The sequence below is a fragment of the Pongo pygmaeus genome, chromosome 2 (genome assembly GCF_028885625.2).
Source record: "Pongo pygmaeus isolate AG05252 chromosome 2, NHGRI_mPonPyg2-v2.0_pri, whole genome shotgun sequence".
Classification (NCBI taxonomy): domain Eukaryota; kingdom Metazoa; phylum Chordata; class Mammalia; order Primates; family Hominidae; genus Pongo; species Pongo pygmaeus.
Window position 1 is genome coordinate 143,163,085 of NC_085930.1, and position 25,266 is coordinate 143,188,350.

At 37.3% G+C, this 25,266-nt stretch overlaps 1 protein-coding gene and 1 pseudogene across 32 annotated transcripts in view; one reads left to right on the forward strand and one right to left on the reverse strand.

Moving 5' to 3' along the window:
• CEP63 (centrosomal protein 63) overlaps nucleotides 1–25,266 on the forward strand; it is a 92,039-nt gene that overhangs the window by 6,730 nt on the left and 60,043 nt on the right. For 19 of the 32 annotated variants that reach the window (XM_054479838.2, XM_054479860.2, XM_054479865.1 and 16 more), the window contains 2 exons: nucleotides 2,931–2,999; nucleotides 14,631–14,808. In XM_054479838.2, the coding sequence (XP_054335813.1) occupies nucleotides 2,956–2,999; nucleotides 14,631–14,808 (222 nt within the window). In that variant the 5' untranslated portion in view covers nucleotides 2,931–2,955. The remainder of the gene's footprint in view (nucleotides 1–2,930; nucleotides 3,000–14,630; nucleotides 14,809–25,266) is intronic. The other 13 variants (XM_054479858.2, XM_054479862.2, XM_054479835.2 and 10 more) reach the window with 1 other exon arrangement.
• On the reverse strand, nucleotides 18,063–25,173 carry LOC129034189 (developmental pluripotency-associated protein 4-like; annotated as a pseudogene).

The window sequence follows — 25,266 nt, forward strand, 5'->3', positions numbered from 1 at the left end:
AGCAACTCAGATGACAAACATCCACAGAAAATCAGCCCTTACTATTTGCCTGATCCTGAGAATTGATGGTGTTTGGCACTACTCAGGCAGATGGTGAAGGTATTACAGAGACACATTGCACATTAGTAAGTTTATTTCTCACAGAGAATATTACTGGTCCACTTCCCTCCTTTTTTTTTTTTTAAACAGGAATCTCTATGTTAGACTATTTTGATTTCTAAAATGGCAGTATTTCTTATGTGACTATTTCATTATTGTGCTGCTGCCACCTGGTGGCCATGGTAGTGATGTCATACTTCAGTTTAATTTCTTTTTTTATTGCAAAGACACTATTAAGCCAAAAGGCTGATATATTTTAAGATATAGAATACTGTAAAATATATAAAGGTTGCACATTGATTGTGACTTGATTGATTGCCACACTGTCTAGATTGAATCCAGGACTATAATTTTTAGTTTATCATAGTCAAGTTATTTAACTCTCTAAGCCTCAGTTTTCTCAAAGTAATAGTATCTGTCTTTTATGAGTATTGTGAATATTGATTTAGACAATGTGTACAAGGCAGCTGTTGAACATTCAGTAACAACTTCTATTATAACTATATTATTAAAGTCATATAAAATATATTAATGTATATTACTAAATATATTAATGTTTAAGAATAACATGACCTAAATAAGTATAATTTTACTAACGATAATTTTGCATAACTGTGATAGCACTGTCAATAAGAATAGCACTTTCCTACATGTTAGTAAGTATCCATGTATGGTTGTCAGGAGCATGCTACTTACATGGACATTTAATTGGCTATTAGAACCCATGAAAAAGCTGGAAGAAACCTTAGAGAATATTGTTCATGCCCCTCATTTTGCAGATGTTAAAACAAGTCCAAGAATATAAAGCTAGTTAGTTGCAGAGTAGGACTGTATCCTGGGTCTCCATCTAGTGTGGTGTGGAGCATGTACTGCCTCCCAGTTCTCCTAGAGTAGACCAAAACATGGAATCTTGGTTGCATTGTAGTTTGACTGTATTGTGATTTGAAAGTGGAGTAAAACATGGGAAGCTTTTTCTTTAGGTTTTTATTTTTGCAATTTTGGTGTAATATGTAGGATAAACCAACTAGAAAAAAAATCCTCCCTGTCATGTTTGTGCACAAATAAATACTCAGTTTGTTAGTATCTTTAAAAATAGATGCAAATAAGGTGCAGTGGTTCTATTTTCCAGTCTTCTCATTCTCCTCTGTGTCTCTGGAACACCCTTGGCATGCCTCTCACTATATTTATCACACTGGGAAAGCCTTTTTGGCTTATTTTTTTCTGTCCCATACTAGACTATTAATACCTTGAAAGGGGCCATATCTTTCATCACTATATATATATATCTAGTTGTTAGTACAACACTGAATTATGTGCTGAGTAAAATAATCTACTTCTTACAGCAGTATAATTTTTAGATGAAGATTAGCCCAGGGGCAGAACCTCTACACCACAGTCTGGTTATTGTCTAAGGGTTTAAGGAAAAAGCATTTTGGAATGAAAAGTGGTTTGACATTGAACATTTTGAAGATTTATTATAAAAGGCGAGAAGTATACAGTACATATTAATCAACACTACTGAGTTTAAGGGTCCTCTTTCCTTTCTCACTGTCACCTTTCTTCATGGTGTATCTTACCCTTTATTTTATTTTATTTATCTATCTATCTATCTAATCTATCTATCTATTTATTTATTTATTTATTTATTTATTTATGATGGAATCTCTCTCTGCCGCCCAGGCTGTAGTGCAGTGGTGTGATCTCGGATCACTGCAACCTCCGCATCCCGACTTCAAGCGATTTTCCTGCCTCAGCCTCCCGATAGCTGGAACTACAGGTGCATGCCACCATGCCTGGCTAGTTTTTTTTTTTTTTTTTTTTTTTTTTGGTAGAGGCAGAGTTTTACCATGTTGGCCAGGCTGGTCTCAAACTCATGACCTCAAGTGATCCACCTGCCTCGGCCTCCCAAGTTCTAGGATTACAGGCGTGAGCCACCGCACCCAACTGTATCTTGCTGTTTATATGGCAGTCTTCTATCTCCCTTTCCCTCTTTCTCTGCTAGACCCTTCATGTAGTTCCCCAGCTATGACCAGTTTGCATGGGGGAGAGGGTAGGTAAAAGAGGGAGGGGAGTTAAGTTCAGCCAAAAGAATCTGCCACGTGCCATGTTGAAATGCTACATTGAGCTCTGCAACTGCAGAGATGAATAAAATTGGGTTTCTGCCGTGGAGGGATGAATAGTCTAGTAAGGAAAAATAGTATGTAAAAAACTCACTTCCAGTGTGGTGTAACTCCTATGAAAGAACCTATTAAGCACTGGGAGGAAATGAAGTGCAGAGGCGGGAGGGCCCTGTGGCTGCCTTTCGGTGGAGAGAGGATGTTGCATGCAGGAAGCTCTATGAGCCTGTCTTCAGGGGTGAGTAGGCTTTTCCATGATAGACCAAAGAGTTTAATCTCAGTGCACTTCACATTTTTTATACTATCTCTTTAATTTTTAAAAAGCTATACTTTCCCTCTGACGTGTGTGAACCCAATTTCTTTCTCATTTTGTTAAGGGAGTTTGTGTACTATCCCTCTGCTAGAGAGATCCCACCTCCACCCCCGCCCGCCCGACATTAGGAATTAGGCAAAGAACAATGAGATATTTGATAGTTACATGGAGAGAGTGTCAACCGCAATTCAGGTATTTTTAAGTTATTCTGTTTTAGTCTGAAATAGTTTGTTCCTAGTATTCCTGAAGTGATGTTCTTTGACTGCTTCTACAGTCGTCTTAAGAAGTGCTGCATTTTTTCATTGTTATGTATGCTTTCATTCACATTCTTAAGTTGTAAGTTAGAATGTTAGAACTGAAGAAATGAATTGTCTCATGACTGATATTTTTTTCTTTGTCAGTTGCCAAAACAAAGGGGATTTGGTGATGGAGGCTTTGTTAGAAGGAATACAAAATCGAGGCCATGGTGGGTAAGTTTGCTTTTTTTTAAATTAATTTTTTTGGTTAATACATAATTACATATTTATAGGGTTCACATGATACTTTGATACATACATATAATGTGTAATGATCAAATAAGGGTATTTAGTATACCTATCAGCTCAAGCATTTATCATGTTTTGTGTTGGGAACATTTCAATTCTTCTAGCTACTTTGAAATATGTAGTAAATTGTTAAAGTTTAAGGAACCTTACTGTGCTAGTCAACCTGCTGTGCTAGTTACTTAACTAGTTACATACTAGTTACTTAGTAGTCACTTTACTGTGCTATTTAACACTAGAGCTTACTCTTCTACCTAACTGTATGGTTTGTACCCATTAACCAAACATTCTTCACCCCCAACCCCTTCCCAGCCTCTGGTAACCATCGTTCTACTCTCTACCTCCATGAGGTGAACTTTTTTAGACCCCACATATGAATGAGAACATGAGATATTTGTCTTTCTGTGCCTATTATTTCACTTAACGACTTCCAGTTTTATCCATATTGCTGCAAATAACAGGGCTTCATTCATTTTTTCATGGCTGAATAGTATTCCATGATGGATATATTTCTGACATTTTCTTTATCCATTAATGTGCTGTTGGACATTGAAGTCAATTCCATATCTTGGTTATTGTGGATAATGCTGCAATAAATATGGGGGTACAAGTATCTCTTTCACATATTGATTTCCTTTCCTTTGGATAGATTACCTAATAGTGTGCTTTCTGGATCATATGTGTTGTGAGTGGTGCAAAGTCAGACATAACCAGGTCCATACATGTTTGTGTCTTTTCTACAAGAGCAAACTTTTATTGATGCTATTTCAGTCATAAAAGCCACAAGCTACATGGAGTCCCAAGGAGGCATTTCCCCCTAGTACTACCAGTTCACTCAATAGTCAGAGCCATGGGCATACAGGCTCAAGCCTCTCCACAAGTCAGTCAGTATTGCAAACCATGCATAATAGTGTATTAAATTAATATATGTAAATGTTACAGCGTAAACATTCCACATCAAACAAAGTAACATTTAACAGGAGAAAAAGATAGAAAAAAAAAGTGGGGACTAAAGAACTAGTCCAAAGAGAGCAACTGGACAAAGAGAATATTCTGGCCTGATCTGGACGGTTGTCAACATCTTGCAAGGGAGAGCCTTTGGCGACAGATGCCAGGTGCTGATCAAAAGTGACAGCAAGACAGGCTGTTATCAAGACAGCTGTTTTGAGCTGGTAAAGTCTTGCTCTTTTTGTGGCCACAGAATCTTCTGGTGAGAACTGATAGTGAAATATTGTGCCTGTTTATGTCATTATCTGATTGGGTGCAGTCTTTGTTGATAAGGTGAACATCGGGTGCCTGTGGGCATGATGTCTTTTGAAATGTGAGATGCAGTCTCTTTCTAAAATGGAGTTACTTATGTTAAGGGTGCTATATACAATATGGTAGTTCTATTTTTAGTTTTTTAGAAAACTCCGTTTAGTTTTCCATAATGGGTGTACTAATTTTACATTCTCACCAGCAGCATATGAGAGTTCCCTTTTGTCCACATCCTCCTCAGCATTTGTTATATTTTGTCTTTTTGATAATCATTCTAACTGGGGTGAGATGATATCATTGTGGTTTTCACTTGCATTTTCCTGGTGATTTAGTGGTGTCGACCATTTTTTCATACACCTTTTGGCCATTTGTATGTCTTCTTTAGAGAAATGTCTATTCAAATCCCAATTGTCAGTTTTTGTTTTTGTTGCCTGTGCTTTTGAAGTCTTAACATAAAATCTTTGCCTTGACCAGTGTCCTGAAGCACTTCCTTTATATTTTCTTTTTGTTTTTTTAGAGATGGGCGTCTCATTCTGTTGTGCAGGCTGGAGTACAGCAGCACAGTCGTAGTTCACTGTAGCCTCAAACTCCTGGGTTCAAGTGATCCGCCTGCTTCAGTGTCCCAAGTATCTGGGACCATAGGCATGTCATCTGGCTAATTTAAAAAGTGTTTTTTTTTTTTTAAGAGATGAGATCTCATTGTGTTGCTCAAGCAGTTCTTGAACTCCTGGCCTCGAGCGATCCTCCTGCCTCAGCCTCCTGAGTAGTTGGGATCACAGGCATCAGCCACTGTACCCAATCCCTATGTTTTCTTCTAGTAGTTTTGTAGTTTTGGGTCTTACATTTAAGTCTTTAGTCCATTTTGAGTTGATTTTTTTTTTAATATGGTGAGAGATAGGGGTCTAGTTTCATTTTTCTGCATGTGAATATCAATTTTTTCCAGCACCATTTATTGAATAGGGCATCCTTTTCCCATTGTATGTTATTGGCACCTTTGTTGAAAATCAGTTGGCTGTAAATATGTGGATTTATTTCTGGGTTGTCTATTCTGTTCCATTGGTATATGTGTCTGCTTTTATACCAATACCATGCTATTTTGGTTATTATAGCTTGGTAGTATATTTTGAAGTCAGGTAGTATGATACCTCCAGTTTTGTTCCTTTTGATCAAGATTCCTTTGGCTATTCAGGGCCTTTTATGGTTCGGTGTGAACTTTAGTATTATTTTTTCTATTTCTGTGAAGCATGTCATAGGTATTTTGATAGAGATTGCATTGAATCTGTAGATAGATTTGGATATAATCATTTGAATATATTAATTCTTCTGACCCATGGGCATGAATGTCTTTTCATTTGTTTGTATCTTCAGTTTCTTTCATTAGTGTTTCATAGTTTTCTTTGTAGAGGTCTTTTATGTCCTTGGTTAAATTTAATCCTAGGTATTTTTTTTTTTTTCTGGTAGCTATTGTAAATGGGATTGCTTTTTTGATTTCTCTTTCAGCTAGTTCATTATTGGTGTATAGAAACATTACTGATTTTTGTATGTTGATTTTGTATTCTGCAACTTTACTGAATTTCTTTATCAGTTCTAAGATTTTTTTGCTGGAGTCTTTAGGTTTTTCTGTATGTCAGATTATGTTGTACACAAAGAGCAACAATTTGACTTCCTCCTTTCCAATTTGGATGCCTGTATTTCTGTTTCTTACCTGATTGCTCAGACTAGGACTTTCAGTTATGTGTTGAATGGGAGTGGTGGAAGTGGGCATCCTTGTTGTGTTGTGTTCAGGTTCTTAGAGGAAGGGCTTTCAGCTTTTCCCCATCCAGTATAATGATACCTGGGGGGTTGTCTTATATGGCCTTTATTATGTTGAGATATGTTCCTTCTATGCTTGAGAGTTTTTATCATGGAGAGATGTTGAATTTTATCAAGTGCTTTTCCTGTATCTGTTGAGATGATCATATGGTTTTTGTCTTTCATTCTGTTGATGTGATGTATCACTTTTATTGATTTGTATATGTTGCATACCTGGGATAAATCCCACTTGATCATGCTGTATTATCTTTCTGTTCTGTTGTTGGATTTGGTTGGCTAGTATTTTGTTGAGGATTTTTGCATTTGTGTTCATCAGGGATATTGGCCTGTAGTTGTCTTCTTTTGTTGTATCCTTGTCTGCTTTTGTCATCAGAATAAAGGTGGCCTTGTAGAATGAGTTAGGAAAATTTTTCTCGTCTTCAATTTTTTTGGAATACTTTGAGAAGAATTGATGTTCTTCTTTATGAAGTTGGTAGAATTCAGCAGTAATGCCATCAGGTCCTGGGCTTTTCTCTCTTGGGAGACTTTTTATTCCTGGTTCAGTCATGTTACTCATTATTGGTCTTTTCAGGTTTTCTAATTCTTCCTAGTTCAATCTTGGTAGGTTATGTGTGTCCAGGAATTTATTTCCTCTAGGTGTTCCTATTTGTTAGCATATAGTTGTTTGTAATAATCTCTAATGAACCTTTGTATTTCTGTGGTATCAGTTGTAATATTGCCTTTTCTGTTTCTGATTTTATTTATTTGGGTCTTCTCTTTTTTCTTGGTTAGTCTAGCTAATGGTTTATCAGTTTTGTCTTTTTAAAAAGCCAACTTTTTGTTTCATTGATTCTTTGTATTGTTTTTTAGTCTCTATTTTATTTCTGATCTGATCTTTGTTATTTTTTTCCTTCTACTAATTGGGTTTTGTTTGTTCTTGCTTTGCTACTCGAAATGCATCGTTAGGTTGTTTATTTGAAGTCTTTGTACTGTTTTTATTTTTTAGATTCAGGGGTACATATGCTGGTTTGTTACATGGGTGTATTGTGTGATGCTGAAGCTTGGGCTTGTATGTATCCTATCACCCAAATAATGAACATAGTACACAATAGATAGTTTTTCAGCCTTTGCCCACCCTCTGCCTTTGCCTTCTTTTGGAGTCTCCAGTGTCTGTTGTTCCCATCTTCATCTTTTTTTTTTTTTTTTTTTTTTTTGAGATGGAGTCTCGCTCTGTTGCCCAGGCTGGAGTGCAGTAGCGTGATCTTGGCTCACTGCAACCTCTGTCTTCTGGGTTCAAGTGAGTCTCCTGTCTCAGCCTTGCAAGTAGCTGGGATTACAGGCACACACCACTATGCCCAGCTAATTTTTTTTGTGTTTTTGGTAGAGATGGGATTTCACCACGTTGGCCAGGCTGGTTTCGAACTCCTGATCTCAAGTGATCCCCCTGCCTCAGCCTCCCAAAGTGCTGGGATTACAGGTGTGAGCCACCATGCCTGGCTTATTATTCCCATCTTGATGTCTGTATGTACTCAATGTTTAGCTTCCACTTGTAAATGAAAACATGCAGTATTTGGTTCTCTGCTTCTGTGTTAATTTGCTTAGGATAATAGCCTGCAGCTGCATCCACATTGCTGCAAAGAACATTTTGTTTTTCTTTTATGGCTGTGTAGTATTCCATGGTGTATATGTACCACATTTTCTTTATCCAATCCACCGTCAATGGGTACATAGGTTGGTTTCATGTCTGCTATTGTGATTGGTGTTGCGATGAACACGTGAGCACATGTGTCTTTTTGGTAGAATTATTTATTTTCCTTCGAGTATATGCCTAGTAATGGGATTGCTGAATTGGTTGGTAGTCTCATTCTATTTTTAGTTATTTGAGAAATCTCCAAACTGCTTTCCACAGGGGTTGAACTAATTTACATTCCCACTAACAGTGTTGCCTTTTCTCCACCGCCTCACCAACATCTGTTATTTTTTGACTTTTTAATAATAGCCATTCTGACTGATATGGGGTGGTATCTCATTTTGGTTTTGATTTGCATTTCTCTGATGATTAGTGATGTTGAACATTTTTCAAGTTCCTTGTAGTTTATGGATATTAGCCCTTCGTTGGATGCATAGTTTGCAAATATATTCTCTCATTCTGTAAGTTGTCAGTTCACTCTGTCGGTAGTTTTTTTTTTTTTTTTTCTGTGCAGAAGCTCTTTAATTAGGTCCCAATTGTCAATTTTTGTTTTTGTTGCATTTGCTTTTGAGGACATAACTTTTTGAGTCATAAATTCTCTGCCTAGGCCAGTGTCCAGAAGAGTATTTCCTAGATTTTTGTCCTAGGATTCTTATAGTTTGAGATCTTACATTTAAATCTAATCCATCTTGAATTAATTTTTGCTTATGGTGAGGAAGTGTAGGGGTTGAGTTTCATTCTTCATACAATTAGCCAGTTTTCCCAGCACCATTTATTGAACACAGTATCCTTTCTCCATTGTTTATTTTTGTCAGCTTTGTTGAAGATCAGTTCGTTGTAGGTGTGTAGCTTTATTTCTGGTTCTCTGTTTTGTTCCATTGGTCTGTGTGTCCATTTTTGTACCAGTATCATGCTGTTTTGGTTACTATAGCATTGTAGTGTAGAGTAAGGCAATATGATGCCTCTAGCTTTGTTCTTCTTGCATAGGGTTGCTTCTTGCATAGGGTTGCTTTGGCTATTTGGGCTCTTTTTTGGTTCCATATGAATTTTAAAATAGTTTTTTTCTAATTCTGTGAAGTAATTTGATAGGAATTGTATTGAATCTATAGGTTGCTTTGGGCAGGACGGCCATTTTAAATTCTTCCAATCCATGAGCATGGAATATTTTTCCATTTGTTTATGTCATCCGTGATTTCTTTCAGCAGTGTTTTGTAATTCTTTTTGTAGAGGTCTTTCACTTCTGTAGTTAGATGTATTCTTAGATTTTTTTTTTATGTGTGGCTATTGTAAATGGGATGTGTTCTTGATTCAGTACTCAGCTTGGACGTTGTTGATGTATAGAAATGCTGCTGATTTTTGTACATTGATTTTGCATTCTGAAACTTTACCGAAGCTTGTTTATCAGGTCTAGGAACATTTTGGTAGAATCTTTAGGGTTTTCTAGGTAAAGAATCATATCATCAGCAAAGATAGATAATTTGACTTTTTCTTTTCCTATTTGAATACCTTTTATTTCTTTCTCTTGCCAGGTTGCTCTGGCTAGGACATCAAGTACTAGGTTGAGTAGGAGTGGCAAGAGAGGACATCCTTGTCATGTTCCAGGTGTCAAGGGGAATGCTTTTAACTTTTGCCTATTCAGTATGATATTGGCTGTGGGTTTGTCATAGATGGCTCTTAGTATTTTGAGGTTGGTTCCTTCGATGCCTAGTTTGTTGAGGGCTTTTAACGTGAAGGGATATTAGGTTTTATTGAATGCTTTTTCTGTGTCTATTGAGATGATCATATGATTTTTAATTCTGCTTATGTGATGAATCACATTTATTGATTTTTGCCTATGTTGAACCATCCTTGCATCCCAGGAATAAAGCCCACTTGATTGTGATGGATTATCTTTTTGATGTGCTGCTGGATTCAGTTTGTATTTTGTTGAGGATTTTTGCATCTATGTTCATTAGGGATATTGGTCTGTAGTTTTCTTTTTTTTTGTTTTATCTTTGCCCGATTTTGGTATCAGGGTGATGTTGATTTCATAGAATGAGTTAGAGAGGGATCCCTCCTCCTCAATGTTTTGGAATAGTTTCAGTAGCAGTGGTACTACCTCTTATTTATATGTCTGGTAGAATTTGGCTGTGAATCCATCTGGTCTGGGGCTTCTTTGGTTGGTAGTCTTTTTATTACTGATTTAATTTTATAACTCATTATTAATCTATTGAGGATTTCTCTTTCTTTCTGGTTCAATTCTGGGAGGTTGTGTGTTTCCAGGAATTTTTCCGTTTCCTCTAGATTTTCTAGCCTGTGTGCATACAGATGTTCATAGTAGTCTGTGAGGATCTTTTGTACTTCTGTGGGATTGGTTGTAATGTCACCTTTTGTCATTTCTGATTGTACTTATTTGGATCTTCCTTTTTTTTGCTAATTTAGCTAGCAGTCTATCAATCTTGTTATCAACTGTTTATTTCATTTGTTTTGGTCTCAATTTTGTTTATTTCTGCTCTGATTTTAGTTACTTCTTTTTTTCTGCTGGCTTTGGGTTTAGTTCTTATTTTTCTAGTTCCTTTAGGTGTGACATTACATTGTTTTAGGTTGTTAACTTGAGATCTTAATGTAGGTGTTTAGAGCTGTAAACTTTCCTCTTAACACGGCAAAGAATTTTTTGATATCTGCCTTTGTTTACCCAAAAGCCATTCAAGAGCAAGTTGTTTAGTTTCCATGTATTTTTGTGGTTTTGAGAATTCCTCCTGGTATTCTTATTTTTATTCCACCGTGGTCTGAGAAGACGCTTGGTGTGATTTCAATGTTTTTTTTTTTTTTGTCTTTGTACTGTTTTGATGTAGGCATCTATTGCTATAAACACCCCTCTTAGCACTGCCTTTGTTGTATCCCATAGGTTTTGATATGTTGTATTTTCATTTTCATTTGTTTCAAGACATTTTTGCATTTCTTTTTTAATTTCTTCACTGACCCAGTGGTCATTCAGGAGCATGTTGCTTAATTTCCATTTATTTGTACAGTTTCCAAAGTTTCTCTTAATCTTGATTTTTAGCTTTTTTCCATTGTGGTCTAAGATACTTGATATGATTTTGATTTTAAAAAATTTGTTGAAACTTGTTTTGTGGCCTGACATATGGTCTGTCCTGGAGAATGTTCTGTGTGCTAAAGAATGTGTATTCTGCAGCTGTTAGATGAAATGTTCTATAAATGTCTTTAGGTCTCTTTGGTCTATAGTGTAGAACAAACTGGATGTTTCTTTGTTGATTTTCTGTCTAAATCACTTGTCCAGTGCTCAAAGTGGGGTACCGAAGTCCCCAATTATTATTGTAGTGGAGTCTGTCTCTCTTTAGCTCTAATAATATTTGCTTCATATGTCTGTGTGCTCTGGTGTTGGATGTATGTATATTTACAGCTGTAATATCTTGTTGCTGAATTGATCCCTTTTCATTATATAATGACCTTCTTTGTCAGTTTTTATGTTTATATGACTTAAAGTCTATTTTGTCTGATATAGGAATAACTACTCTTGCATGCTTTTGGTTTCCATTTGTGTAGGATATTTTTTCCCATCTCTTCATTTTCAGTTTATGCGTGTCTTTACAGATGAAGTGAGTTTCTTTTAGGTAGCACATAGTTAGGTCTTGCTTTTTATAGATATTCAGCCATTCTGTATCTTTTAATTGGGGAATTTAAACCGTTTACATTCAGGGTTGTTATAGATAAGTGAGGACTTAACTCCTGTCATTTTGTTAATTGCTTTCTGGTGGTCTTGTATATGCTTTGTTCCTTTCTTCTTCCTTTATTGTTTACCTGTGTAATTTGGTCTCTCTCTCTCTTTTTTTTTAGTGATAATGTTTGATGCCTTTCTCTTTCTCATTTGTGTTTCTGCTCCACCAGTGAGTCTTATACTTTTTGTGTGTTTTCACGATAGTAGATATCATCCTTTTGCCTCATGATGTAGGAGTCCCATATGCATTTTTTGTAGGGCTGGTCTAGTGATGATGAATTATCTCAGTTTTTGCTTGTCTGGGAAAAACTTTATTTCTCCTTCATTTTTGAAGGATGGCTCTGTTGGGTATAGTATTCTTAGACACCAGTTTTGTTTTGTTTTCTTTTAACACTTTGAATATATCACCCTATTCTCTCCTGGTCTGTAAGGTTTCTGCTGAGAAATCTGCTGTTAGTCTGATGGCAATATCCTTATATGTGAGGAACTCACAGAACGTTTGACATTTTTCTCTTGCTGTTTTAGAGTTCTTTGTCTTTGACTTTTGACAGTTTGACTATAATGTGCCTTAGAGAAGACCTTTTTAGGTTGAATCTATTTGGGGATATTTGAGCTTCCTTTATTTGGATATCTATATCTTTTGCAAGAATTGGGAAGTTTTCAGCTATTATTTTGTTAAATTGGTTTTCTGTACCTATGCCCATCTTTTCTCTTTCTGGAATTGCAAGAATTTGGATATTTGGTCACTTTATGGTCTCCCATATGCCATGTAGGCTTTCTTTTTTCTTTTTTATTCTTTATTCTTTTGTTGTTTTTGTTGTTGTCTGATGGGGTTATTTCAAAAGGTCCATCTTCAAGTTCAGAAATTCTTGTACTTGTTCTGCTCTGTTGTTGAAACTCAATTGCATTTTAAAATTTCATTTATTGTATTCTTCAGTTTCAGGATTTCTGTTTGGCTCTTTTTAATGATATCCATCTCTGTTGAATTTCTCTTTCAGAACATAAATTGTTTTCCTGATTTGTTTTTATTATCTGTGTTTTCTTGTATCTCACTGAGTTTATTTAATAACATTATTTTGAATTCTTTTATAGGTATTTCATACATTTCCTTTTCTTTGGGATCTGTTACCAGAGAATTATTGTGTTCCTTTGAGGTGTCATTTTTCTTTCCTTTTTCATTTTTCTTGCGTCCTTATGTTGATTTCTGTGTATCTGGTATAATAGTCACTTCTTCCAATTATATGGATTGGCTTTCATAGGGAAAATTTTTTTCCTGTAGGTGTATCTATAGTGTTGGTTGGGTAGGGTGCTTTTGATTTGATTCTCAGTGGGTGCAAGAGTGTAGTTTCTATGATTTTTCCAGCCATAATCAGTATCAGTGGTTTCTGTGAGTTTTTCAGTGACTTGGACTGTGATTGTCAGTGGAGGCTATAGCAAGGCTCTGCTGGGGTAGGGACACCAGGCAGACTGGTCATCACTTACCAGACAGTGATGGCAGTGGCAGGCAGGATGGGCTTGTCCTCAGGCTCCCAGATGGCATGCACAGGCACTGATAGTAGCAGGCAGGGCAGATCAATCTCCAGGCCCCTGGGTGACATGCACAGGCACCAGTGGTGGCAGTAGTGGGTGAGGCAGGCCTCTCCAAGATCCCTGGATGATGTGCATAGGTGCTGGCAGTGATCAAGGTAGGTTGATTCCAAGTCACCTAGTGGTGGCAGGAGGGCCCAGGCTGATCACCAGTGCCTCAGACAATGTGTCTGGTAGTAGTGGTGGGCACAGAAGGCCTGTCCTCAGGTCCCTAAGTGGTGTGTGTGGACCCCCAGCGGTAAGTTTTCTTTTGACCTTAAGCTTCTCACTGCAGTTTTAAAAGCTTATCTGAGTTATGCCTCTGACCATATTATGCTTTGGGTACAGAAGCAAAAGTTTTGAGCAAAAGCTAAGTTGATCCATGTCATGGTCACAGCATTTTGGGGGGACCTTTTTTGGGTTGTTTGCCTCATCACAGCAGTGTGAAGCTAGATGTTTGCCTACATCCTATCTTGAGTTTTCTACTCTTAAGAAGCAAAAGTACAAAGGTTCTGTCACACTAAGAACAGGTGCTTTTTGAAAGTATTTAAGCCTTACTGAGAGCTGTCTGTGGCCATTTCTGGAAACCTCTTTGAATCTAATATATCTGTGTCCACTTCTGTTTCTCAGCAATATCTGGCATCTCCTGAAATGCCAGGACATCAGTAGATTTACAATAGTAAGGTAGACTACAGTAAGTTTCTGACAGAAAGGTGGGCAGAAATGGTTGAAATGAATCTGGCTGAAGGATGAATTTCTTGAAGCAGCTCTTACAATTGTATTATCACTTTCCTGCATGATAGTCTGCTTTCTTCCAAGGCTTTTTCCTTTAGCTAGATGAAAATGTGACGTATAGGCTTGTCTGGATCCTTCCTGAAAGCTTCCCTAATATATTACAGAGGTGCTTGTTGGCTGTAGCAGCCTGGCTCCACAAACCAGACTTAAAACATCAATCTTGTGCTTAACCAAACAACTTGGGCTTTAGGTTGGCTATGAGAGGAAGATAAGATATTCTGTGGAATAAGTAATCATCTTAATATGAGCATTAAAAGTAAAAGCTCAGGCTGGGCATGGTGGCTCACACCTGTGTAATCTCAACACTTTGAGAGGCTGAGGCTGGACAGATCACCTGAGGTCAGGAGTTCAAAACCAGCCTGGCCTACATGGCAAAACCCCATCTCTACTAAAAATAAAAATTAGCTGGGCATGGTGGCGCGTGCCTGTAATCCCAGCTACTCGGGAGGCTGAGGCAGGAGAATTGCTTGAACCCAAGAGGTGGAGGTTGCAGTGAGCCATGATCGTGCCACTGCACTCCAGCCTGGGCAACAAGAATGAAAACTCCATCTCAAAAAAAAAAAAAAAAAAAAAAGCAAAAGCTCAGCAATCGTATTCTTTGCTTCTGGTAATTTATTAATTGACATTAATGTCATTTAATTATTTACTTCAGGTAGATTTACATCTGCTATATTTTTACATGAAAAAGATGAAAAGCCACTTGAACATATCTTCTGTTTTTTTAATCTGTTCTTCTTTATAGGGGATTTTTGACATCTTGTGAAGCAGAACTACAGGAGCTCATGAAACAGATTGACATAATGGTGGCTCATAAAAAATCTGAATGGGAAGGACGTACACATGCTCTAGAAACTTGCTTGAAAATCCGTGAACAGGAACTTAAGAGTCTTAGGAGTCAGTTGGATGTGACACATAAAGAGGTAAAGCAATTTATTTGTTCTTCTTTTTGATATTTTTATCTTGTCTTTTATATTAAATGTGTTTTTTAAATATTTGTTGACGAAAGAATTTGTATACCAAGTTGGTTTCTTTATTGTTTTTTATTATAATTCTGCTGTTTTATTTTAGAAGAAAAATTCATTGTGAAAATGTATAAGAATGTTATCATTTATTTCAAGGATCATTTTACCTTGGTTACATATAACATATACATAACTTCTTTAAGAAAATGTAAAAGGGTACCACACATTGTTTGTTTAACCTTCATCATCTTACATATTCATATTAACATTCACTGAGTTTCATGGAAATTGCTTTGGCTTCATTGTATGGCTGGTATTACAAAACAAGTTCCAGATTAAAGAATTTGCCTCTTTTGGTTAGATTTAAAACAAAATTAAGAGAATCTTTAAAAAAAAAAAAAAAAAAAAAAAAAAAACACCACGTTTACCATGTTGAAAATTAGGGGAGAAGAAAGAAAAGAAGAAAATAAAAATTACTTGCAGTCCCACCACTCATTGATATTGGTAATTTGGGGGAAAAGTTTAATAATATTTGCTGGTTGCCTTCTCATAAATTTAGCTGGTAAATTAGGAGGAAGTACACAGAATATTGGAAGGGAAGTAGAAAGCATTTATGTGTGAGAGTTGCCTGTTAATTTTTGGTATGTATGTCAATCTCAGAGGGATTGGAAGAGTTAGAGTTGTAGGGGAGCACTGGTCCCATTTCTCACTCTGAAGACCTTTTCGGCCAGTAGGGTCACCATTCATTAAGGCTGTCATCAGCTTATTCAGGTACACTTCTGTGAGTAGTACACACTGAGATTGTGATTTTGTTGAGAAAACTTATTAAGAATAGTTTAGCAATGTTTCTCGTAACAAGGAAAGAGTATGACTTGTTAAAAATGTTATTTTACTTACCCAGAAAATTTCTCCTTGGTTGGCCATTTGCAACTTGGGTCAAAGTAGTACATGGTAACACTGGCTGTATCAAAGTTTTCTGCTAATGCTGTTTGCTAGATTGCAATTAATTTAAAATTTGAGTAAAACTTTGAGAATATATTTTAAAATTACACACCATGCAAAAATACAGAAGGTGATGCAAAAGTACAGTGAATGGTAATCTTGTTTGATTTTTTAAAAATCATAATTTAGGCAGGGTCAATGTTCCTTTTATGGTAGGCTACTTAGCTAGCACTTTGTTTCTACTAGGGCAAAACAAAATTCTGTTTAGCAAGTTGAAATGAAAGTAGTTTTCTGGTTGATAAATAGATTGTTTATTTTGTTAGAAACTCATTAAAGAATTATGTGTGATTATGATAATATTTAGTCACTGTGATGCTAAATTGGAACTTATTCCTGTGGCTTAGTTTTGATGTCACGGGCATTGTTGCCGTTACTTAATGCCCTTGACATCAAAATTTCTCTCAAAGAGAAATTAAGAGAGATTTAAGGGATTAAATGGATAGATTCCATGGTAAGGATATGAAGATTTTAAGTTTGGCCTGGGGACATACAAAAAATTTAGAATTGCAGCTCTCTGGTCAATTTGCTACTTCATTGATTGGGCTGCTGAAAGTTGATTAAGTTTCTAGAAGCAGGTTTCTGAAGATAATCTAGTAATGGGAATCTATTCCATAGAATTCGTGTGTGAGATTGTGTTGTATTACAACACTTCTTTCTTGCTTTTTTTTTTTTAAGGAACAAATATGTTTATTATTGTGCTGAAAAATTATGACCACCAACAACCAATGAAGGGCAGGAAGGAACAACACTAAGAGATCATGAAAATATTTTGCTTCTTGTATTAGTCTGTTCTCACATTGTGATAAAGAAATCTGAAGCTGGGTAATTTATAAAGGAAAGAGGTTTAATTGGCTCACAGTTCTGTAGAACATAGTTGCTTCTGGGGAGGCCCCAGGAAACTTTCAATTATGGCGGAAGGCAAAGGGGGAAGCAGGCCTATCTTCACATGGTGGAGCAGGAGAGAGAGAGTGAAGGGGGAGGTGCTACACACTTCTAAACAACCAGATCTCAGGAAAACTCACTATCATGAGAACAGCACCAGTGGGGAAATCTGCCCCCATGATCCAGTCACCTCCCACTAGGCCCCACTTCTAACATTGGGGATTATAGTTCCACATGAGATTTGAGCAGGGACACAGACCCAAACCATATCACTTGTCAACAAACTTTCTTCTCTTGCTTTAACATTTTTGAGGATTCTTTCCCAAACCTATTAAGTAATCATGATAGTTACAAATTTTCCAATTCTACCACTATTTCCAGTGCATTATTTTTTATATCTTCATTAAAGGAGCAAAGCAAATCCCTTACTTGTAATAATAAGACAGTGTTGGAGACTGCCATTAAAACACAGAAGAAGTAAAAAACAGATCTGTTCCAGGACACACAGGACTATAAATTTAGGAAATACACAGAAAATTAAAAGTTAAACTCAATTGGATACATTAAATATGTGCAGCTTTTTGTATGTCAATCATACCTAAATAATGTCATTTTGAAAACAAGTGGTCCAACCTGTACCACCAACAGGTTTTGAGTATATATAAATTTAATATGTATTTATGAGTGGGGAGCAACCTTAAACATTTTAAACAGCAGAAATACACAAAGCAATTATAGGTGGAAATAATACAAAGTGCCTTGTGTTTCTATCCCAGAATCAAACTATAGAAGTGTTAGGTTATTAAGAAAACAAATATTGTTTTGAATATTGAAAATCATGTGTTTTGGGGAGGGAGAGAATTAACAGCCTTTCTCTGCCTTAAAATACTTCACATTTTGTGAAATTTACAATCAGAATGGAGCATCTCCTGAAGTTGTCAGTATGCTAGGGAGGGAAATTGAGCACAGGAGCAAACTACTGTTTTCTTAGTGCTCCGCTGAAGAAATTTTCACTTAAAAGAGCTGTAGCTGTTGAAGTAATTTCTATTTTAGAAGCGTACTATAAATGACTTTTTCTATGTATTAACTAGAATTAATGGTAATTTGTGAAATGTTTTATCATTTTTAAAATTAGAGTCTATATCTCAGCCAGTGAAGCAGCAGGCACTGCTGCATGTCATAGTCTAACACCTGCAGTCCACCAGTCTGCATGGACTGTAAGCAGGTATGGAGAGAAGCAGAGTTCACCTATCAGCAACACCACCATGGAATCGACTGTTGAGCCTTTCTACTATTAATTACCATATATGTGCCTTTTTTCTGGTATTTTATTCCCACTGGATGCTTTTTATTAAGACCTTGTACCTGTGAACACATTTGGGGCACAACTTACTGTCTTCAAGGTGCAGGGGTAGAAAATTGGGAGGCGGGAAGCAAGAAGAGTGCACTCACTCTCCCTTCTTGCATTTCTGGAGCCCAGGCTTGTCTAGCATGAAACTGGAAGTCAACCCAACCATCTGTATCTGCACGGAGACTTCTCCCATGGTCTCTTGTGGTGATTCCTCTGCCTCTGGTGTCCCACCCTGGCTGCAGTTCTGGCCCTGGAGACCAGCAAAGCACCTGGGGTAGAAGTTTTCTTACAGCCGTATTAACTCCTTCAAGGAGAGCAGCAAACTCTTCCAAGGCAGGCAGCACCCCCCCAGGAGGGAAGAGCCACCTCAGGAGGATGTCTCCTCAGAACTTTTCAGGGACGTTTACCCCTTGTCCACCTTTGATTTTTTTTTTGGTAATGATTTCTGAATTCTGGCCTCTTTTGCTGTGCTAGGAATGTCCTTTTGTTTTGGGTAGGTGAAGGCACACGGGTGCTTATGTGCATCTAATTTCTGGCCTTTGGTGCTCAGCTTTAATTGTTGGCACCAGGCACACAGAATGTCCTGGCGAATCAGGTTAACGGGTAGCAGTTTAGAGGGTAATGGAGGGATTGGTATCTTCTTCTGAGGTTTTAGGTTGTTGTCGCTGAACTCTGCCTTCCTCTTTGGGCAGAGCACTTTGTCACCTTTTCATTTGGTCCCCTTTGCTGATGTTCCTGGCAAGGCAGTTGTGCTTGGTAATTAGAAGTTTGCTGATCCTCTTCCCTTGACTTCTCTGTGGATTTCCACTCTTTGCCTTTTTGACTTCTCCATACTCGGAAAAGAAGTGGAGGTCGACGAAATTTTTCCAGAATCAAAACACTTCTTTCAAGTATGTGTTATAACACATTCATAATCCAATTTGAGCAGTATATGATATAAGAACTAGAAAATAGGGCTTTATGTTTTTGTCATTGTATTAGTTCATTCTCTCATTGCAATAAGGAACTACCTGAGACTGGCTAAGTTATGAAGAAAAGAGGTTTAATTGACTCACAGTTCCACAGGCTGTACAGGAAGCATGGCTGGTGAGGCCTCAGGAGCCTTAATCGTGGCGGAAAGTGAAGAGGAAGCAGGCACATTTTCACATGGCGGAGGAGGAGACGGAGCAAAGGGGGAAGGGCTACATACCTTTAAACAACCAGATCTCATGAGAATTCACTATCACAAGAACAGCAAGGGGAAGTCTGCCCCCATGAGCCAGTCACCTCCCACCAGGCCCCTTCTCCAACAAGACTACGGTTCAACATGAGATTTGTGTAGGGACACAGCCAAACCACATCAGTCATTCTTACTTGTTTGAAAGGTACAGACCTAGAAGCAGTTAGTCCTACGGTGTAAACCACTGCTAATCAAATGACAGGTCCATGATGAGATTAAAAGCTTGCACCAGAATGTAAATCAGTGTAGAGAGCAAAACCCCTCATCTTTCACAGTACCAAGTCATTAAACAGCTAAAATTGTTAACAGCTAAAATCAGTGTATATCCATCTTTTGCTGAGAAGATTTTGCTTGTAAGAATGTCTGTTACACCGAATGGTGTGTTTCAAGACATTCTTGATTTACACTCTGCCTCAGGCTTCTTATGCTGGATTGCTGTCTGTGAATAACTTCAGCCCACCTGCAAATCATACTTGGTGGATCACTAATATAAGCAACTTATTTTGTAAGTTAAGGCTTTATGTGTTTCTGGTTACAGTGTTGGCACTGGGTTGGTTTTAATGGACATTCCTGTTGTTACTATCTTCTAGCTCCCTACAGGGCACGTTGACTTTATGAAATGAGTAAGAAATTTGGAGTCCTGGCCCTGCCTCTTTTCAGCTGAATGGCCTTGGACAAGTAACTTCCATCATTATTAGCGTTTAATGTTCCTAAACTTTTCTTCACCTTTATATTTATACTTGTCACAGTAAATAAAAAGAAAAATGATTCTACAAGTCTCATAAGAAAAAATAGTAATCTTCCCCACCCCTCTGAACCTAGGATTCTTACTTCTGTGAGGAGTAATTTCAAGCCTTTAACTCTTTCTTTTGGCATTTTCCCTATGTTTCCAAGGAAGCTTTTTTACTGCTGTATTTTCATTTATAGTTTTAGCTGTTTAATGACTTGGTACTATGAAAGATGTGGGATTTTGCTCTCTTACATACAATTATCATCCCCTCATCCTTCCAGGAGTGTATATCTTAATTTTTTGTTAGATTAATATTCAGTATTTACATCATTAAAATGGTAAATATTATTCACAGTTGAGTCAGGTAGTGTAATTATAAGCAGACTTGTTTTTTGTACTGCTTTTTTGTTTTCCTGGAAATTACTAATTGTCTCACTTTCATTTGGTTTTTTAAACATACCTACCATTGATTCTTTCTGAAATCTCTGACACAGGTGTAAATCTTCTGTCATTGTGTTTAAACAAGGCAAGTAATCTGTCCATTTTCTTTTCTTTCATTTCTTTTCCCTGTGAAGACATCTCTCCTGGAGCTTGCCATTCTCCACTGTGGATAGGTTGCTTTCAAGGATAGCTGTATAGCTGTCATCATGAGAACTCCCTTCACCATTATTCTGGAGGTTTTCTTTGCTCCTCTATTTGTGCTTCTTTGCATTCTCTGTCACCATATTTATATGTTTACGTTTTTATTTTGATAGAGCATAGTTTTGAGATCTTGTATATCTGAAAATAATCTTTATTCTATTTTCAGGCCTGATTGAAAGTTTGACTGGCTGTAGAAATCAGCTTTAGAAGTAAATTTCCCTCAGGATGTTTACAGTTAAATATGAATTATTTCAGACTTTAATATTTGATAATGGCAGATTAGGTAATTTGGGCCAGTCCACTCACTGAGGACAAATAGGTAAGTTAGATTTTAAAAAAATTTTGCTTGAAGTAAAATGCTATCAGGATGGTGAACAATTACCAGGCTGGGATCTGGGCTGGGCAAGAGGTTCAGGGAGGTGTGTCCAGGGTTTGGGGCCATTATTAACTGAAAGTAAAGAAGGCAGCGGAGAGGATAGAAGGTTGAGTGGTGTTTTTGATAACTTTAAGGGGCTAGGGGTCCATGATGGCTCTGAACGCCTCCTCAGTTTGGCTAAAGACCCTGGAAGGCTGCACCCTAGGAGTAAGGATGGACCAGAACAGGCCCTCTTGAAAAAACCACTCAGCTTCAAACATCTAAATCCCTGAAATCAGTTTAAGTTAAACTTAAGAGTGCTACTGTCCTCAGGCATCTCCAAAGTGCTAGGGCTTCCAGGAACCTGGAAGTAGCAAATGTAAATTTTCTTCAAAGGAAAAATTACCATTCTGGGTTTCAGATTATTCAAATAATTTTGCAAATATAATGCTTGGTAGTTGCTCAGAAAATAACCTCAGACAAGAGACAAGACAACACAAATGAAAAATAGTAGAAGCAGCAGAAGATAGAAATAGACCCATGATAAACCTAGATATTTGTCATTATCATGCACACAGTTTACAATAACAATGTTTATTGCATTCGAGGCACTAAAAGATAAGATTGAGCATTTCGAAAAAGAATTAAAAACTGTAAAAAAAAAAGAGTGGAAATTTTAGAATTGAAAAATAGAATGACATTAAGGTCTTAAAGATTAAGGGATAATTAGTGAACTAGATGATGTGACAGAAGAAGATGTCTAGAATAAAGCACAGGCAAAGTGATAGAAAATATGGATGAAAGGATATGAGAAAGAGAAGACAACAACAAAGTCTAATATAAGTGTTTTTGGAATCCCTGAAGGAGAAAAAAATGAGAATGGGCACAAACAATATTTGAAGAGATAGTGGCTGAGATTTTGCCAAAAGTGAGGAAGGTTACGTATTTAAGAAGTCCAAGAATCTCAAGCAAGATAAGTAATAAGAAACAGTTGCCATGGTTGAAAACTAAAGACAAAGGGAAAAATCTGAAAAGCAATCAAAGAAAAAAAAGGTTATCTACAAATAGCTCTTAACAGTTGACTTGTCAGCCAAAAAAGGGAAAGCCAGAAAACAATAAAATGTCTACAAAGAAAGAACATGACTTTTTCGTCTACCAAACAAGAATTCTGTATCCAGAATAAAGGTAAAATGAAGACATTTTCAGATAAACAAAAATTGAGAGAACTGGTTACAAGCAGACCTGCACTAAGGAAATATTAAAAAATGTTCTTTAGGTAGAAAGACAGTGATCCCAGATTGACCCTCAGAGCTGCAGGAAGAAATGAAAAGCAATAGTAAATTTATGGGTAAATCTAAATGAATATTGATTGTATAAAACAACAATAGTAGATGGAGTTTTGCCATGTTGCCCAGGCTGGACTCGAACTCCTGGGTTTAAGCAATCCTACCTCAGCCTCCCAAGTACCTGGGACTACAGGTGCATGTCACTGTGCCCAGCTAACGGTAATTGCCTTTTGAGTTTAACGTATATATAAAATTATGGTGGCAGTGGTGTTATATTTAAGTCAGGTTGGGATAAATGGAATTAAAGTATTTATAGCTAACATTAGACCTTGTTGAGTCACAAATCCATGTTTTTATCTTGAGGGAACCATTAAAAGTATATATTAGTAGAGAATATCTTCCATGCTAATAGAGAAAAATGGAATGATAAAAAAAGTAATCAGTCCCAAAGAAGGCAAAAAAGAAGAGAAAAAGGAACAGAGCTTATTAAGTACAAATATTATGTAACAAGATGACAGCTTTAAATCAAAATAGGTTTGTTAAATGTAAATGCAGTAACTGGCTGAATTAAAAGAAAAACTGTCCAACTGGATCAGGTAAACAAATGCAATTATTATTTAATGTTGATAGAAATATAAAAACATTGAAATTAAAAGGTAAAATATATAACATGCAAACAGTTTGAATAGAAAGATGGTATAACTGTATTCTTATCAGAAAAAGTATAATTGGAGCAGAAGCCAAAAGCATTACTCAAGGTGAAGAAAAACACTTCATAATGAGAAAATGTGAAATTTCAGGATATATAACTTTAGTAGACATTCTTTATGCCCTGTAGTATGTCCTCTTTACCTCCTGATTTCCTTTTAGCTATTACATATAGGTCCTTGTGTGCTGCCAACATCTACTGTAACAGGGGTTTCCAATCTTTTGGCTTCCCTGGGCCAGATTGGAAGAAGAAGAATTGTTTTGGGCCACACATAAAATACACTAACACTAATGCTGGCTGATAAGCTTAAAAAAAAAAATCTTGTAATGTTTTAAGAAAGTTCACACATTTGTGTAGGGCTACCTTCAAAGCTGTATTGGGCCACATATGGCCTGTGGCTTACAGGTTGGACAAGCTTGTAGTATACTTTGTTTGAAGGGGTGGGTTGCCCCTCCACACCTGTGGGTGTTTCTCGTTAGATGGAACGAGAGACTTGGAAAAGAAAGAGACACAGAGACAAATTATAGAGAAAGAAAAAAGGGGGCCCAGGAGACCGGCGTTCAGCATATGGAGGATCCCGCTGGCCTCTGAGTTCCCTTAGTATTTATTGATCATTCTTGGGTGTTTCTCGGAGAGGGAGATGTGGCAGGGTCATAGGATAATAGTGGAGAGAAGGTCAGCAGACAAACACGTGAACAAAGGTCTCTGCATCATGAACAAGGTAAAGAATTAAGTGCTGTGCTTTAGATATGCATACACATAAACATCTCAATGCCTTAAAGAGCAGTGTTGCTGCCTGCATGTCCCACCTCCAGCCCTAAGGCGGTTTTCCCCTATCTCAGTAGATGGAACATACAATCGGGTTTTATACCGAGACATTCCATTGCCCAGGGATGGGCAGGAGACAGATGCCTTCCTCTAGTCTCAACTGCAAAGAGGTGTTCCTTCCTCTTTTACTAATCCTCCTCAGCACAGACCCTTTACGGGTGTTGGGTGTCGGGCTGGGAGATGGTCAGGTCTTACCCTTCCCACGAGGCCGTATTTCAGACTATCCCATGGGGAGAAACCTTGGACAATACCTGGCTTTCCTAGGCAGAGGTCCCTGCTGCATTTGTGTCCCTGGGTACTTGAGATTAGGGAGTGGTGATGACTCTTAACGAGCATGCTGCCTTCAAGCATTTGTTTAACAAAGCACATCTTGCACAGCCCTTAATCCATTTAACCCTGAGTTGACACAGCACATGTTTCAGGGACCACAGGGTTGGGGGTAAGGTTACAGATTAACAGCATCTCAAGGCAGAAGAATTTTTCTTAGTACAGAACAAAATGGAGTCTCTTGTGTCTACTTCTTTCTACACAGACACAGTAACAATCTGATCTCTCTTTCCTTTCCCCATACTTTGTTTCTCTCTCTGGGGCCTTGGAAAGCTGCTTAGATGAAATCCGGAAGTGTTGGGGAGTTAACACTCTTAGGTCTTAGGTCAAGTTCAAGCAGTGGAGGGACTAGGTGAATTCTCCAACTTCCCATTCCTCAGAGGGACGATTCAGAAAGATTCCATCTGGTTCCTTAGTGGGTTCCCAGTGGAATTCATCACCAGCTGCTTACTTCAGTAATATGCTTAATATGCTCAATATCACGTCCTTTATTAGCTTTCTTTCCTTCTCTGCCTTGCTCTCTGTGTCCTCACTGTGCTTTCTGGGGTCACCTCCAGTTGCCCTGAAGTCCATGTCTCAGCCTACACTTTGCTGGGGGGACTCAAACCAAGATGAAAATAACTGCGTATCTAATGTAAGTGTCTGGTTAAATAGTTTTAAAAGAAAATCCTCTTTCTCTCTTATCTGTATGTGAAAAGTGACAGAACTAGGAAAAAACAGATGAAGCCACAATCATAGGGGAGAATTTTAACACATTTTTCTTAGTAACTGATGGAATAAGAGACAAACATAAGAAAGAATATAGATTTGAACAGCATGATCAGCAAACTTGACTTAATTTTTATATATAGAATATTATACAACAGAATTTCAGAGTACACATTCTTATTAGCACAAAAAATACCCTTACCAAAACTGACCATATGCTGGGCCATAAAGTAAATCTTGATACAGTTCAAAAGCTTGACGTCACAGGTATGGTCTCTGAACATAGTGGAAATAAGTTAGAAAAAGATAACTTGAAAATCTGCATACATTTGGAAATTAGGACATGAAGTTCTGAATAATTCATGGATCAGTGAGGA